General features: G+C 43.2%; 1 protein-coding gene across 1 annotated transcript in view; it reads right to left on the bottom strand.

Moving 5' to 3' along the window:
• LOC119972907 (piezo-type mechanosensitive ion channel component 2-like) overlaps positions 1 to 16,245 on the bottom strand; it is a 1,374,210-nt gene extending 1,357,965 nt beyond the window's left edge. Inside the window, 1 exon segment of the mRNA XM_038810453.1 lies at positions 15,283 to 16,245. Within this exon segment, the coding sequence (XP_038666381.1) occupies positions 15,283 to 15,346 (64 nt within the window). The 5' untranslated portion in view covers positions 15,347 to 16,245.
• Between the last annotated feature and the right edge of the window lie 933 nt (positions 16,246 to 17,178).

Here is a 17,178-nt window from a genome sequence, read left to right as displayed (position 1 = left end):
GTTGCACCTTCTGCTAAAGAAGAATCACACCTGGGTTTGGGGTCAGCCGCAGAAACCGCTTTCCGGCGGGTAAAACAACAATTGTCGTCGTCTGGGTTACAAGCCCACTATGATCCTGGAAAGCCTTTGCTCGTCACACGTGATGCATCCCCGTATGGTATTGGGGCTGTCATGTCCCACAAGATGGAGAACAGGGCCGAGCAGCCGAATAGCTTTCGCCTCCCGCACATTGACTGCAGCGGAAAAAAAAGTACGCACAGATCGAGGAGGAGGGCCTGGCAGTGGTCTTTGCGGTGAAACGTTTCCACCAGTACGTATATGGCCGCCACTTCACTATCGTGACCGATCATAAGCCTCTGCTGGGACTTTTCAGAGAGGATAACCCAATACCGCCCATTGCTTCTGCACGGATCCAGCGCTGGGCTTTGTTGCTCGCTGCATACAAGTATTCTCTGGAGCACAAACCAGGAAGCCAGATAGGGAATGCTGACACACTGAGCCGAATGCCTTTATCGACCAGCCACATGTCGACCCCCACGACCGGTGAGGTGGTTGCAACCTTAAATTTTATGGACACCTTGCCTGTCATGGCATCACAGATCCGTGAGTGGACCCAGACGGAGCCAGTCCTGTCAAAGGTTCGGCACATAGTCCTGTATGGTGGGCAGCATAGACAGCTCCCAGGCGAGTTGCGGGCATTTTCCTCCAAGCTGTCCAAATTCAGCGTGGAAGACGGCATCCTTTTATGGGGGACGCGTGTGATTGTCCCGGAAAAAGGACAGGAGCTGATACTGAGAGACTTGCACAATGGGCATCCAGGTGTGACCAAAATGAAAATATTGGCCCAGAGTTATGTCTGGTGGCCAGGCCTTGACACTGACATTGAGAAGGTGACCCAAAACTGCTCCATTTGCCAGGAGCATCAGAAGCTTCCGCCGGCCGCGCCCCTACATCACTGGGAATGGCCAGGGCGGCCTTGGGCGCGCTTGCATGCGGATTGCGCTGGCCCTTTTCAAGGATCCATGTTCCTGCTATTAATCGACGCCCAGTCTAAACGGCTAGAGGTGCATAAGATGGGAGGCACAACGTCCTGCGCAACAATCGAGAAGATGCATTTGTCTTTCAGTACGCATGGCCTCCCCGAGGTGCTGGTCACGGACAATGGCACTCCGTTCACAAGTGAGGAGTTTTCGAGGTTCATGAAGATGAACGGCATACGCCATATCCGCACTGCCCCTTACCACCCGGCTTCAAACGGGTTGGTGGAGCGCGCAGTGCTGACATTCAAACGAGGCCTCAAGAAGCAGTCTTCCGGGTCGATGGACACGAGACTGGCTCAGTTTTTGTTTTCATATAGGACCACCCCCATGCGGTGACTGGGGTAGCTCCGCAGAACTCCTAATGAACCGGAGACTTCGCACCCACCTTAGCATGGTTTTCCCAGACATTGGCGCAAAAGTACACCCCACACAAGAACGGCAGGGACATGGTTTTTTCTCAGCATCGGCCGATTCGGCAGTTTACGCCCGGTGACCCAGTGTTCGTTCGGAATTTTGCTGGTGGTGCCCAGTGGGTCCCTGGCGTAATCTTTCGCCAAACGGGTCCTATCTCTTACCAGCTACAAGCCCAGAGGCGTCTCCAGCGCAAACATGTTGACCATGTTCGGATCCAGAAAGACTATCCCTTCCAAAGATTCCCCGCCCCAGGAGCTCATTCTACAGCCGCAGAGACCAGACACAATGGAAAGTATTCTCACAATCGTCCTCGGTGCCTCACTCAAAGCCTGCGCCAGGTCGTGACAGAACCGCGTGGAGATAATACGCGAGATGACTGAGGCAGCAGACTCTGACTCTGAGATGGAGACACAAGACACCTCGAGGGGGATCCTTGGCCCACGGCCATGGATGTACAACCGTTACGCCAGTCTCCATCTCGTTACATGCTGCCCGATCCAGCGCCTCGGGCAAATGGTGGTCCAGCCTGCGGCAAAACAAGTCCGATGCCCTCCTTCGCCAGGGTCTTCGGTGGATTCCTTGGACTTTGGGGGGGAGGGATGTTAAACCTGCCTGCTTACCATTGGCTGGGAACTAATGACAATCCCACAATCCTGTGGGAGTATGAGCTTCCCCAATGAGGGGGGGCGGAGAAATCATAAGCAGACTCCCTGCATAAATAGAGTTGGCCAGTTTGGACCCAGAGAGAGAAAGAGGAGTGAGCAACAAGAGAAGTTGCTGCTGCTGTTGTATATATATGTTATTGTAAATAAATGTTATTTCTTTGTATCCTGAAAACTCGTGCTGGATTCGTCGTGGCCCTCACAAACTGTGTGTTTATATATATGTATATATGATAACTAAGTTCTTAGAAACATGGGCATTATTCATTCTGCACTTGTGAGAATTGGATCACATCGAACATTGAGGGGGTTTGTGGGCTGGGAGGCTTGGAGGAGAAGGACTGTATGTGTCAATGGTGACTATGGTGGATTCCTGATTCCTCTTTGTCATTGGTTTATGTTAACATGCAGGCTAATGTTTGGGGCTTTGGTGGGAAGATGGGATTATTGTTATTGATATGGGGATTGACATTACATTCGTTACTGATTATTGTTTATTGGTTGGGTGTAAATTGGGAGAAAATGTGAAAAAGGAGAATAAAAAATATTTTTTTAAAAACTAAGTTCTTAGAATAAAGCTGGTTTTGATTAAAGTGTCTAGGAAGACTGATGAATAACACCTGAAGGGAAGGCTCTTGTGCTCATCCTCGCCAAATTCAACATAAAAAAGTTACAGGTCAGGTGAACTCCATAATACATTTTGGAGTTTTTAAAACACTGGCCCATAACAATTACCCAAGATAATTCCACATACAAATGATGAAGTCCAAGGAGCTCCAGACATTATGCCTTGACCTCATTGTACTGAGACATGTTCAGAAGGAGGCCAGATAAAATTGTTTGCCACGCTCCCGTCGGTCATATTTGGACCCGCAGAAGCCCTTGTAATGTCTGATAAATGGATATTAGATGGCCTAATTAACCCCAACTTTTCCCACCACCTCTGGGATTCAGTTTTAAATTCAACATAACAGATGAATCAACAGAATTATTCTGCTGATTGTTAAGGTTCTTTATTAATAATTAAACATTCACAGTCCAGATCTTAATGAAAGTGGGTTCACTGCACAAAATTGTTCTTGAGCAGAATTAAATTAGCAGTTTACTTAGAGAAGAAGGATAGATTTTTTTGGGAGGGGTCGGGAGGAAACAGAAACATCAACTTATGCAGTAGGCTCTTCTTCTAAAGTCAGTCAAGGCACATTATTGAAGCAAACAAAAGCAGCTTATGGTGTGTGTCTACCTGTGATTTAATTTGGTATACAAACATTTGATAATGTGTTTGAAGTGACAGCATTTCCTCATATTAAGTAATATTCCTTACCTTGGATAAGCATAACTGTTTGCTTAAAATAATTAAGGTGTGATATCTAGCTGTTTATCTGTGCAGTTTGAGTCGGGTAAAATTGCCAAGTTTGGGAATAGACAAATTCTTCACGGGGTCTTCTCCCTGATGTCCTGGCCAACATATATCCATCAACCAACATCATTAAAACTGATTACAGGTAATTTGCCAAACTGCAGTTTTACCTTTCTGTGCACAAAATAGGCTGTCCTGTTTCCCCTATATTACAACGGTGACAGCTTTAAAAATATTTTATCTGCGTGTTTCAAGACTTCCCTGAAATCCTGAAGAAAGGCACTATTTAAATCAATGTTTCCAAGACATTTTCTTGCTTGTAATGGTTCTTGTCGGATGGCCTGATTTATTACAAGAACACTTGTAGCTAGTTATACATGATTTATTAACTTTAATTGTGGGGTAAGCCTATATGCACAACAACAGATGAAAAAACAGTATGAACATGTGAAGCAACCTCTCTCTCAACTTCCTCCAGCCAGTCAGGTATCATCTGACTTTAACATTCACCTATATACTAGTGAGGCTCCGAGTGGTCAGTTGGTGAATTATGACACAACTATGATATCACTCTCTTGCTGTGACCCATTTTAATGTTTCATACTTGGTGCCACTCCAGAGAGAAAATTGGAGGGGTGTGGGGAGACTTGCTGACCATGGCTCTGTTAGTGAACTGTGGTCCTCACAGTTCACTTCATTGGGCCATGCCCACCAGCGAAAAAAGTGTGCACATTGACAAGGGCCTTGTGGTTGATACCTGAACCATCAAGTCTGAGTCTCTATTCTACAGCCAACCCATTGCTGCCTCGGGGCTCGCAACTTGATTGCTTGTCCCTCAACCCACTGGGAAGCCCAACACAATGTTTGGAAAGCCAAAGAGGTGAATGGGAGTTTGCTTAAACCTATCTGTTTTATAACCCCACTGGTTAATGCTAACAGTAATGATGCCACAAAATATCAACATGCAGGTTAAATAAAAATAAAAATGTACAATATGGCAAATTCCCCTTTTCAGCTGTATTAACATTTGGTTTTCATGTGATGTTTTATTTTGGTTCTCACAAAGGAGGTCACCATGACTTGTTGAGGCCTAAAAAGGTATGTCTGACCATTGACTCAGCCCAGGATAAACCTAATCTTGGGTTATCCACTTCTGGTTATCAAAATTAATCATTTAATCACTTTGATAATTCTGCTACAAACACCCAGACCAAGAAAATGGAAATATGTGGCTTTAAGTTACTGATAGCCAATTGAACCTTAACCTTTATTGGTCAGTTAAATCTTTGTTCATGTATTGACTGGATCTTCTATATTACAATAGCAATGAGTTGTTGGAACATTATCATGTGAAATTAATTTTTACGCGGGACATTTATTCCAATCGCCAATCAACTTCAGCAATATTTCCATTACCTAGTGGAGTTATGATATGCATTCAAAAAGGCAAAAATGTGGCAATGACATTGGAACTAAAATTTTAGATACATTTGAGTGCATGTAATTCATGAATGCAGCACAGGTATACTACCACTGTAGCTCCCTCATATGGTTAGAGTGTCTTGTATTTATATATGCGAACTGATACCAACATCCTACATGAAGACAAATGATGGATCTATGAGAAAATGTCTTGAGCCATGCAAAGGTACAAACATACAAAATAGGAATAGTCCATTCAGCCTGCTACACTATTCAATAAGATAATGGCTGATCTGCCTGTGTTTTGAATTCCACATTTCCATCTGCCCGCGATAACCTTTTGAGTTCCTTGCCTGACAAGAATCCATCTACCTCCAACTTAAAAATATTCAATGACCCGACCCGCACCATCTTCTGATGGCAGAGTTCCAAACTGCACAACCGTCCTCATCGCTGTCCTAAAAGGATGACCCCGAATTTTAAAACTGTGCCCCTTAGTTCTGGACTGACCCACAAGAGGAAACATCCTTTCCACATCCACCTTGCAGAGACCATTCAGGATCTTACATACTTCAATTAAGTCACCCCTCACTCTTTTAAACTCAAGTGAAAACAAGCCTAGACTGTCCAACATTTACTCATTAGAAAACCCACTCATTCTAGGTATCACTCTCCTCTGAACCTCCTCCAGCATGCTTCCTTAAATAAGACCAAAATTACACACAGTATTCGAGATGTGGTCTCACTAATGCCCTGTATAACTGAGGCATAACATAATGGCCCGTAACTTCCTGCATAATTCATGATTCAAGTGACTGGTGCGCCACATATGCGCAGCATGACGACCCGAAGTGCAGACATTAAGGCATGCGCACTTATCATTTAAACTCCCAACCGGAATTTTTTTTTGACAGCTGGAGCAGCTGAATGAAAAATCCAGCTACAGAGCCAACTTGGGCCATTTACCCCAATTTTGGTGAGATTTTACACTGACAATTTTCGGGGGGGGCGGGCAGGCCTTTTTTTGGTAGGCTAATATTTTATATTATTAGTGTTTATAAGTATAATTAAAATCAAATAAAATGAAAGGAAGATCTTTTTTAAACTTTGGTTTGCCATGAGGCTGTTAATTCCATTAAAGGAACTAGAATGGATAGAATCACTTGCTAACAGATATGATTATCCACCTAAGATACTCAGTGTTACTGGTCACGGTCCTTGCGTGGCTGATAAGCCCAATCCTAGAGCCACATCTTCAATCACTCACTTAACAGGAGTTTCCAAAAGGTGGAATCGATCCTTGAACGTTAAGACGCGGGTATTCCTTTCTCAGGCTCCTTTTCCGGGCTGCCTCTTGCTGTTGTGTGTTCTTGAGAATTGTGAACCTTCAATCATAAGGTTCTTCCAAGTCGTTCTCTTCTGAGCAAAGGTCTCCCAGGCACTGACGTCTATGTTCCATTTCTTGAGGTAAGCCTGCAAGGTGTCTTTGAAGACACTTAATCACTTGAAGACACTTTGAAGTACTTAGCCCCCTAGTCTACTCCTTGTATACACACGACTACATGGCAAAATGTGGTTCCAACTCTATCTACAGGTTGCTGACGATACGACCATAGTGGACAGGATCTCAAATACGACAAGTCAGAATACAGGAGGGAGATAGAGAACCTAGTGGAGGTGGTGCAGCGACAACAATCTCTCCCTCAATGCCAGCAAAACTAAAGAGCTGGTCATTGACTTCAGGAAGCAATGTACTGTATACACCTGTCAGCATCAATGGGGCCGAGGTGGAGATGGTTAGCAGTTTCAAATTCCTAGGGGTGCACATCTCCAAAAAATCTGTCCTGGTCCAGCCACGTCGACGCTACCATCAAGAAAGCACAACAGCATCTATACTTCCTCAGGAAACTAAGGAAATTGGCATGCCCACATTAACCCTTACCAACTTTTACAATGCACCAAAGAAAGCATCTATCTGGCTGCATCACAGCTGGTATAGCAACTGCTCACTCCAGGACCGCAAGAAACTTCAGAGAGTCGTGAACACCACCCAGTCCATCACACGAACCTGCCTCCCATCCACTGACTCCATCTTCACCTCTCGCTTCCTGGGGAAAGCGGGCAGCATAATCAAAGATCCCTCCCACCCGACTGACTCACTGTTCCAACGGGCAGGAGATACAGAAGTCTGAGAACACGCACGAACAGACTCAAAAACAGCTTCTTTCCCGCTATTACCAGACTCCTAAATGACTGATCTGATTAATACTACACTCCTGTATGCTTCACCCGATGCTTGTGACTATGTATTTACATTGTGTACCTTGTGTTGCCCTATTACGTATGAAGTCCATACAGATAGTCACCCAAGGCCGGAATTGAACCCCGGTTCCTGGCGATGTGAGGCAGCAGTATAACCACCGTGCCTCCGTGCCGTTGTTTCTTCCGGGTGGTTCAGTTTCCTCCCACAGTCCAAAAATGTGCAGATTAGGTGGATTAGCCTTACAAATTGTCCTTAGTGGCTAACGGTTAGGTGGAGTTATGGGGATAGGGTGGGGGTCTGGGTACGGTGCTCTTTCGGAGTGTCAGTGCAGAGTTGTTGAATGGCTTCTTCTGCACTGCAGTGATTTTGTAACACAAATCCAAAAAAAATCAGATGTTACAAGGACAGTGACAGGATAAAGCCCTGGGATGCTTTTAAAATCTTATGACCATATCTAAATGAAAACATACAAACATTTTTAAGCGTGCCACACACCAAGTTACATAATAATATAGTGCAGATTTAAATAGGTTTGGTTATTGTTTTAAATCTGTGAAACTATGTTCACTTCTAAATACTCACCTTTAAGCATAAAACAAATTAAATATTACTTTAAAAGAATCACCACTAGTAATGCCTGTTTAAAAGAGCAAAAGAAAATTGTTTAAAATGTCGACATACCTTTAAAATACTCATTAAAATAGCAGCCCACGGCTTCTCACCGCTAGCCAGAAGTTACAAGCCAACTCCAATTCCTCTTGTAATTAATGATAGCATTCCATTAGCCTTCTTGATTACGTGCTGTATCTGCATACTAACCTTTTGTGACTCGTGCACTGGAACACCTAGGTCCCTTTGTACCTCAGAATTCTGCAGTCATTTTTTACTTAATCCTCTGCTTTTTAATTTTTTTTGCTCAAGTCAACAACTTCACATTTTCCCACATCATACGCCATCCACTAGATTTTTGCCCACTTACTCAACCTATGTATATCCATCTGTACCCTCATTATGTCCTCTTCATAAGATACTTTTCAACCTTTGTAACCTTTGTGTCATCTTTAAATTTAGCTGCCAGGCCTTAGCTCCCCTCATCTATATAAATTGTAAAATATTTGAGGTCCCAGCACAGATCCCTGCGAAAATCCGCCCGTCACCATATTTTGAATGGCCTTCAGCAGTCTCCTAAAGCACCACTTATTAGGTCACTCCAGACTCAATAAATCTAAGCAGAGTATGCGTGACACAAGCTATACTTATTTGTCTTTAATTTCACATTCACAGATAATTAATGTAGGACCCTGATTTGAATGCTCAAGAATCTAATGTCTGTTTCAGGTGAACACACTGGACCACTAAAAGTCACCTGAGCCAATGTTCCATCTGTTGCACTTCCCATCACATGTACCACGCCATAGCACAACACGAATTTAGAGGCCACCGAACAGTTATCATTTGGTGAATTCCACCCAAGACTTTTACTGTTCTATTGAAGGATATCGGTTACAATATCTTAATGGGGTTTTGTATTCATTATTCGATCAAGGCTTTGGAGCTTGAGCATATTGAAGAAATGCTAGCATGATGATGAGTATTCCTTCTAAATCGTAAAGTCTTTTCAACTAATGATATGCATTATTTTCCCAGTGTACTTTTTACTTTCTAACTGCTTATATCTCACTATTCCTACACTACAACAGTGTCTACATTTCAAAGTATTTCATTGGCTATAAAGTGTTCGGAGCCATCTGGTGGTTGTGAAAAAGTGCTCCACAAATGTAAGTCTTCCTTCTTTTTCTATTGAACAAGTTTTGTATATAACTAGATTTGACAAGCATTGTTCCTGCAAAACCTGTTTGCATTTCAGTTAATATTTGTAATTTACCCAATATTGCTTCACATAATAGCAAAATATTACTTAAATTGCATTACTGGCATGCATACAGGGGCGGGGGCGAAATAAAGAGTAATTTGAGATTAGACTGCAGCACTCAATGAAGCCACAGCATTGTATTCTTCATTTTGTCTGGTGTTGTATTGCTTGATTGTTTTGCATTATCTTTCTGGAATTGGGCTTTGTCAGACTTTGTTTAAGCTCATAAAACTCTACGGTATTATAACCAGCATTTAAGTGAACATGTCCACCTCAGGTTTCTTCCCCTCCGCCAATTCATAACCACAGTTCTGTGATTAACATCCAAAATACTGTTCAAAGGAATTGCAAGATAAGATTAGAGATAAAATTATTATGCTTGAATGTAATACACACCTATAATTTTCCTTTAACATTTAAAAACTAAAATGTACTAAAATAAAAGTAAAGTCACTAGATGCCATAGGCTGCTTTGTCCTTGAGGGAGAGATCTGACTGGTGTTGATTTAACCTGAGGATCACCACACCTCAGGCAAGGGACAAGGTTGAGAAGGCGGGGCCTTCATATATAATCTCAGCTGGTACAGGAATTGCATCACAAACTAGTTGTCCAGCCAACTGAGCTAAATATCAGCATGAACGCAAACTTAATTGTCAGCTGTGACTCAGCTGGTAACACTCCTGCCTCTTAGCCACAATGTTCTGAATTCAAGTCCTGCACCAGGCTTTGAGCAAATACAATCACGGCTGACACTCTAGGTCAATACTGAGGGAATGCTGCACTGTTAGAGATGCTGTATTTTGGTTAAGGCAGAGGTCCTATCTGCCTCCTTGGGTGAATGATTCTTGACACTATTTTGGAGGAGAGCAGGGGAAGTTATCCTCAGTGTTCTGGCCAATATTTATCCCTCAATCAACATCACAGAATTGATTATCTGGTCATTATCACATTGCTAAACACAATTTGACTGCTGTGCTTCCTGTATTAAAACAGTGACTACACTTCACAATGTATTTAATTAGCTGTAAGGTCTGGTGGTTACATAAATGCAGGTCTTTATTTTTATTTTGTTTTGTTAAATTGCATTGTGTCTGCAGTCCTTCATAGATCCAGTTCTCAACAATCTTGGTCTGCTGAATATACCCCAGGCAATTCCATGCAGAGGATTTGGAGAACTGGAACAAGATTAATCTCTTTAGATTAATACCTTGATGTGTTCCAACAGAAAAATTGTATGTTGAACTTGATCAAAGAAGTAGTAAAAATAATTTACAAAATTGAGCATTGTGCCTCGCAAAGGGGCACAATGTTCTCACAAAATATTTCTGCAACCATGTGCTGTATCTAAAATTTGGATTACATTCCTAATTTGTAACAAATGCTTTGACTGATGTCTATTTTCCAATTTTACTATTTTTGATTTATTTTTGTCGTGAGAACATAGAGACACATAGCATAGATCAGGGGTGGGCAAACCGCCAAAGGTCTTTATGCGGCCCACCAAGATCGGGGGGGGGGGCTGTTGGGTTACTGGCATAGGGTGGAAACGTTGACTTGAGTAGGGTGATCATTGCTCGGCACAACATCGAGGGCCAAAGGGCCTGTTCTGTGCTGTACTGTTCTATGTTCTATATGAGGCGCCCAGAATCATAACCGGGTGAAGCGCCATTTTGAAAAGTAGAGAAAAAGAGGGCTAAAGGCAGGATGCCGCCCGGGGAAGCGCTGAGATATATGCCGCACGTTAATTGGTTACAACCGGGACTATTAATTAATATACTATGCGGCCCTTTAAAATTGTGAATTTCTGAATGTGGCCCTTGCACGGAAAAGTTTGCCCACCCCTGGCATAGATTATAAACTTTCTGAAAAATATTTATCTTCTAACGATTGATGTTTGTCCATTTTTGTCCTGAGACAAAATATTCATCTTGACTCATGTAATTTTATCTGAATGTTTAAAAGCCTTCAAGAATGTATTATCACCATTTGAGTATAACGAAGAATAATAAGAGATATACACCAAGTTTCACTCAGTGACAAATGGAAGTATTTATTGTGTTTAAATAAAAGGTTGTAGGGCAAGGATTTCATAGCCATGTAAGCTATAAATGTACTCTCCCGAATGCATTTTGCACACAAATCTGAACAAAGTAAATAAAAATTGTACATTATTCACAGGGCCCAATAAGCAAATGCCTCAACATATTAGCACAATTCCTTAAATCAAAATGTATAATTTACAGTATCATACGTTATGAAGGTTAACTCTAGAAATCATATTGTTGCAAATTGTTTGCATAAGGAAGGGTTCTTACTATAAGTATCACTGTACTGTGTGGTATGTTTGAAAATGTATTTGTTTTGAATATGTGACAGTACCCTTGTGGCTACCAAAAAGATAATTAGTAACAAGGGAAGATTTTGATGAATTAATTACTGGATGTTCCTCCAGTAAACCCAGGCTACATTACTTAAAGCTCACCAGAAGCATACAAGTTTTCATAACTTTACTCCAGGTTAATCCCAGAGTTGAGGGGGGTTGGATTACGAGAGGTTGAGTTGACTGGGACTGTACTCGTTGAGATTTAGAAGGATGTGCGGGGATCTTATAGAAACATATAAAATTATGAAGGGATAAATAGGATAGATGCGGGGAGATTGTACCCACTGGGCAGATGAAAGCAGAACTAGGGAGCATAGACTCAAAATAAGGGGAAGTAGATTTATGACTGAGTTTAGGAGGAACTTCTTCACCCAAAGGGTTGTGAATTTATGGAATTCCCTGCCCAGTGAAGCAGTTGAGGCTCCTTCATTAAATATTTTCAAGATAAAGATAGATAGTTTTTTGAAGAATAAAGGGTTATTGTGTTTGGGCGGGAAAGTGGATCCGAGTCCACAAAGGATCAGCCATGATCTCATGATCGCCTACTCCTAGTTCATATGTTTCTTACAGGTTTTCTTTTAACAACTTTACTGCAGCATATTTCCCCCATGTGCATGCAACATAAATTCCAAATGATAATTATTTTTAACATCTCAGATCTGCCTCCTCTTTTAAACGTACAAGGAAATGTAATTTTATCGATGCAAAAGGTTGACTTCTGACATAAAATCAACAACTAACTTGTTGTGGTGTGTACTCTTCTGCCTGACGGCTGCTAAATCGAAACAACCCTTGAGATCATGGAAAATAAAAGTAGTTTTAACGGATAAGAAAACTGACATAGGTTAACTGTTTGCACTTGTTACAGGTCTTACCAGTCTAGCTCTGCCCTTTTGCCCTGGATTTCAGCTCACACCAAAATGTTCATGAGGATGTAGGTCTTCATATATCCTCATTCATTACCCAAGTCTGACAGATGGGTAATATTCAAAGTACAGCTGCTTTCCATGGTAGATTACCAATTAAATTTGTGGTCTACAAATAAATCATCTCAAGCAATAAAAAAATAAACATTTCCTAAGTGAACCCAGTCTGGCATAAAAAATCGCTGACCCCTTTATCTCGTGTTTTGAATTTTTGTTTTACTTCACCCTTCCTTCAGAACGTTTTTTTTTACACAAGTTGCTGGAAATTGGGACTGCTCACCATCCGGCAATGTGTCATCATGGGGGCGGGGGTCGCCTGAACGTCAAGTCAAAATAGCCGATTTGCTGGGAAAGATTTGCTACGACAGTGTATAATAAAGGTGAAGGTTATGGGCTGTACAGGAAGAGAAGGACGCCTGTGCTCATGTAGTAACTGTGCCCCCAGGAAATTTCCAACAATAGGAATCCCGAATTGGCAGCCGCTGCCTTCCGATTTAACAGCAATATTTTGAGCTCCCGTGCTGTACGTCGCGATCCCCAATATCCCTCTGCGCTGCAAGGAGCTCCATCACAAAAGCTGAAGCCACCACACCACCTCTGTATGTCGCAGGTGTGAATCAGCCAGCCCCTCAAATAAAAAAAGTCCATACTTTATCAAACGGGAAAACGTGGGAAGCAAACTAGTTTAAAAATAAAGTACCTTTCGTTTTTCTTTTCGGTTCTTGGTTTCTAGCTCTCTCGGCTACACACCGCCCTCGAGTTTTACGGGAGACCGTTTCACTCGGTGGCGGGAATTATTCCCCTAACCTCCCCCTCCCCCGGGTCGCTTTTCAACTGTCAAATCTCACGAGGCACCTCAAACAGGTAGAAGGTGGGGTTGACGGTTGGCTGGGCGCGCGCGAGCTGAGCTCAGGTGGCCGCCAGGTCAGCGCGCGGGAGGAGAGCCGCACGTGCTGCCCCCACCGCGCCCGGCACGAGGCGAGGCGGCCGCCCGCACATGGGAGCCACCGCCCGCTCTCGCCTTTTGCCCGACACCCCGACGCGCGCCAACTTCTCACAGCCGCCAACACGCTTAATTCTTAATTGTTGGTAAATTTGCAGGGCGTCGACCAGGCGGTAGATGACTCTTCTCTCCCCCCCCCCCCCCCTCCTATTCATCCATCCATCTCATCTGGAAACCCTTAAAAAGATACTAACGGGGGGGGGGGGGGGGGGCACGCGCGAAATATGCTGAATGCGCGACTGTGCAGCCAGTGAATGGGATGGAGGGTGTTTATTTATACTAGCTCAACTCGGACGTCTGGGTTTCTACCTGCCACATTCCGGGTAGGGGTGGGTGCAAACACAAACCGTGCTGGGGGGGGGGGGGTGCAAACACAAACCGTGCTCGGGGTGGGGGGGGGGTGCAAACACAAACCGTGCTGGGGGGGGGTGCAAACACAAACCGTGCTGGGGGGGGGGGGGCAAACACAAACCGTACTGGGGGGGGGGGGAAACACAAACCGTACTGGGGGGGTGCAAACACAAACCGTGCTGGGGGGGGGGGGCAAACACAAACCGTGCTGGGGGGGGGGGGCAAACACAAACCGTGCTGGGGGGGGGGGCAAACACAAACCGTGCTCTGGGGAGAGGGGGTGCAACACAAACCGGCTCCAGAGGCTTTCTAAATCTAAAATCAAACTTTCCAGACTTTGATTCTCTTTTGACTTTGCTTTGCTCACATTTTGTGTGTGAAAGCTGGAGTCGGACCGATTTGTATTTAACTCGTCCGCGCTCTTTGTCAGAAAAAACATTTACCAGGTAGCATGAAAATAAATGTAACACCACGATGTAATACGAATTTCAGATCTACCATTGTTCATCGCACGGACGATTTACTGCCAATTTCGCAATTCTCCCCCGACAATATTGACGGTTAATGAATACGCTAAATTTACAGTCACTGGCAATGATGCAGCTCCTAACCAGATTGGAGTTAACCCCAGTCCAGTGGGACAAAGACCAGGACTAGCGATCCGCCCCTCCTCTCTTAACCCTTCTGTATCCCGGCAGATAGGAAAAGGATACCAGGTCAGGAAAACGGATAAACTCCACCGGCAACCGACCAGAGCAGATGTATTTCTTTCTTCACGCCAGTTGCAATGAAACTTTGAACTAGTTCAGGAACTCATCCGACTGGGCGACTGCGAACCATGCACTCCATATTCCACTCAGACCTTGACCACAGTTATGGCTTCAGGTCAGGGCCATTTCGCCCTTAACTGGTCACACAAGTTGATCGGTTTCAGTAACTTAATACAGGTTTCTCCCGAGCTAAGCCAATCTACTCTTCCAGCTTACATTCTTTGCCGTGGAATAAACCTCCCGGTTTTGCTAAACTTTGAACACAGCAAAACTAATCTGCAGTTGTAATTACACCAATCCGTGTTTCTTTTGGTACAATTTTTTGATTTAAGTGGGGAAACACACGACTTTATTTCAGTCGACGCTGACATTTACTATCGCCTTATGAAAGAGCAATAGATATGGATAAATACACCTGATCGATTGCAAAACAGCTTCCTGTTGGCGATCATTACTTCTAAAATGCATTCTAAAAGTACTCTTTAAAGGAAAGAAAAAATCAATTGAATGTGAGGTTTTGCCCCCCTGTGCTGTAAATTCCGGCATGCACTCACGGACACGCGTGGCTCACTTCACGTCTTTTTTTTCGGTAATGTGTAATATGTTGTCTAAAATGTAATACTGCAGCATTATATATTGCAGTCAGTGGCTACAATGTGAAATAAATAAATGAGCTTGCGCCAAGAATTAAAAATTACTTTAAATTCATATTAGCATTGATTTCAGATGATTGCATTCAAAGGAAATATGCACCAGAAATGCCTTTGGGTCTAAACACTAGTGTTTATTTTCCTTATCTGAAAAGGACTCTTACCAGCAACTAAACAGACGGGAAGCAGCAACCTGAAGATCAGCCCACACACCACTTCTGAAGCCATTGCAAGCAGATGGGTTCTCCTCTCAAATATGCAGAGTGTTCAAATACTTGTTGAGCAAGCCGGTTATCATTTACAATGTACAAAAATCCCAGTCAACTGCAGGTCCGGCCTCGCCGAAATTTAAAGCAACCGTATCATGGTGTCCACAAGGAACTCATTTCGATTTATCCTCCAGAACCGGAAAGTCTCAATGCTCGCATCGCCGGAATAGCCCATCAAGTAGCACCAGTTTATCTGATGGGAATCAAATTATTTTCATGAGAAAACGCCCAGGGGGTTTCGACAGCAGCAAATCTCGCCTCCTTCGAAGTTGTCCTTTTTTTTAAAAAAAAGCAGTTTATGCAGACTCAAAAAACAGGCAACGATGCTACGAACGGGTGCAAGAAATGATCCAACAACGAACTGGTTTTCTGTTTTCTAGCAAGTGGACTTCACAAACTTCTGCACTTAAATCCCGTGGCTTGTATGACTCATCGCTAAAGCAAAATCGGAGGCCAACACGTTTCACTGATGGTGCATCTGGACTAGCTTTTTTTTCCATCCAGCTTTTATCCAAGAAGATTCACATCTGTAACGTGAATACGAGGGCACTCCATTACCGAGGGACAATGTATCCGTTTACTCTGTGATCCCTGCTTTTTCGAGGCAAAAATGAGCTTTTTAGAAACACGTACGCTTTTTGTTTTGCAAAACCAGATGCGCGTGGGTGCGTTTCTGTGACAGGCTGAATGTATGTGTTTTAAATCCTGCTGATACAGAGTTGAAATTTCAGCCTCCCTGTGCTGCCCCTCTCTGGTTCTGGCTTCCAGCTGCTCTGCTAACATCTGACTGAACTACCTTCAATGAAACTTTGTCAAACCAGTCCCCACCTCCTCTATCATGATTGGCGTTCAAATCGACCATTCACAAATGATGCGATGCTTGTGGAGAAAAAGTACTGCCTGGTGTATTAGAATAAAAGGCACTCTGACAAACCACACGATCGTGCTGATTGGACTCATGCCCTGAGGATGGAACGTGGAAACTCTCCGTTTTACTGCTCCGAACTGACACTGGAGCCACTGGCAAACACACGGAACGTAATCAAAACGCAAGCAAAATGAGCTTGACGATATAAAACAGTTGAAAACACTGCTGGAAAGGAAATTCAATCTCCAAAACGATGCTACAGATGGGATATCAAAGAGATTGAGACTTTATTCATGGCCGTCCATTTTTAAAATCCTTACATAGATTTTAAAAAACTAATCTTGGACAGAAACCCATCTTGTCAGCTGCTTTATTTCGTCTCAGTGGGGTGATGTTTTTATGGTATGCGATATACGATCCATATGATAAATATACAATCGGTGGATGAAGAAAACAATTTTTTAAAGTTGATTAAAATCAGTTTCATACTTGGAATGCCAGGTTTAAAAAAATGTAAACGATATAAATAGGGAGGATGAAACATACGGACAAATGTCAGAGCGATTTGTAATCCGTATTTATTGGCTAGGAATATAAGGATAGATGTGGCCTTTCAAAAGACAAAACGATTGTAATCAAAATTTAAAAGTGGCCTCTAAGTGTAAGCAAAAGTAAGCAGTAATTTCTATTTTACCGACCCTCTTCTAGTTCCACGTAGTGTCTTCTTCAGGTGCAGATATTTGGGGGCAATAGGTCATACGCCTGGAGACAGAAAGATCCACGGATTTTATTGACTGCCATATAACTTTTACGCTCTCGAAATTTTTGGAATTCACAGCGTTTTCCTGGAAATTCGAAGTCACCCTTTTAGCATTGTAACAGGAAAGGGATCCACCTGGAACATCCTGAATACAGGACGGTTT

This window comes from Scyliorhinus canicula, chromosome 10 (assembly GCF_902713615.1).
Source record: "Scyliorhinus canicula chromosome 10, sScyCan1.1, whole genome shotgun sequence".
In the NCBI taxonomy this organism is placed as follows: Eukaryota; Metazoa; Chordata; class Chondrichthyes; order Carcharhiniformes; family Scyliorhinidae; genus Scyliorhinus; species Scyliorhinus canicula.
Note: the sequence above shows the minus strand (reverse complement) of the source record. Positions and strands in the feature narration are given on the sequence as shown.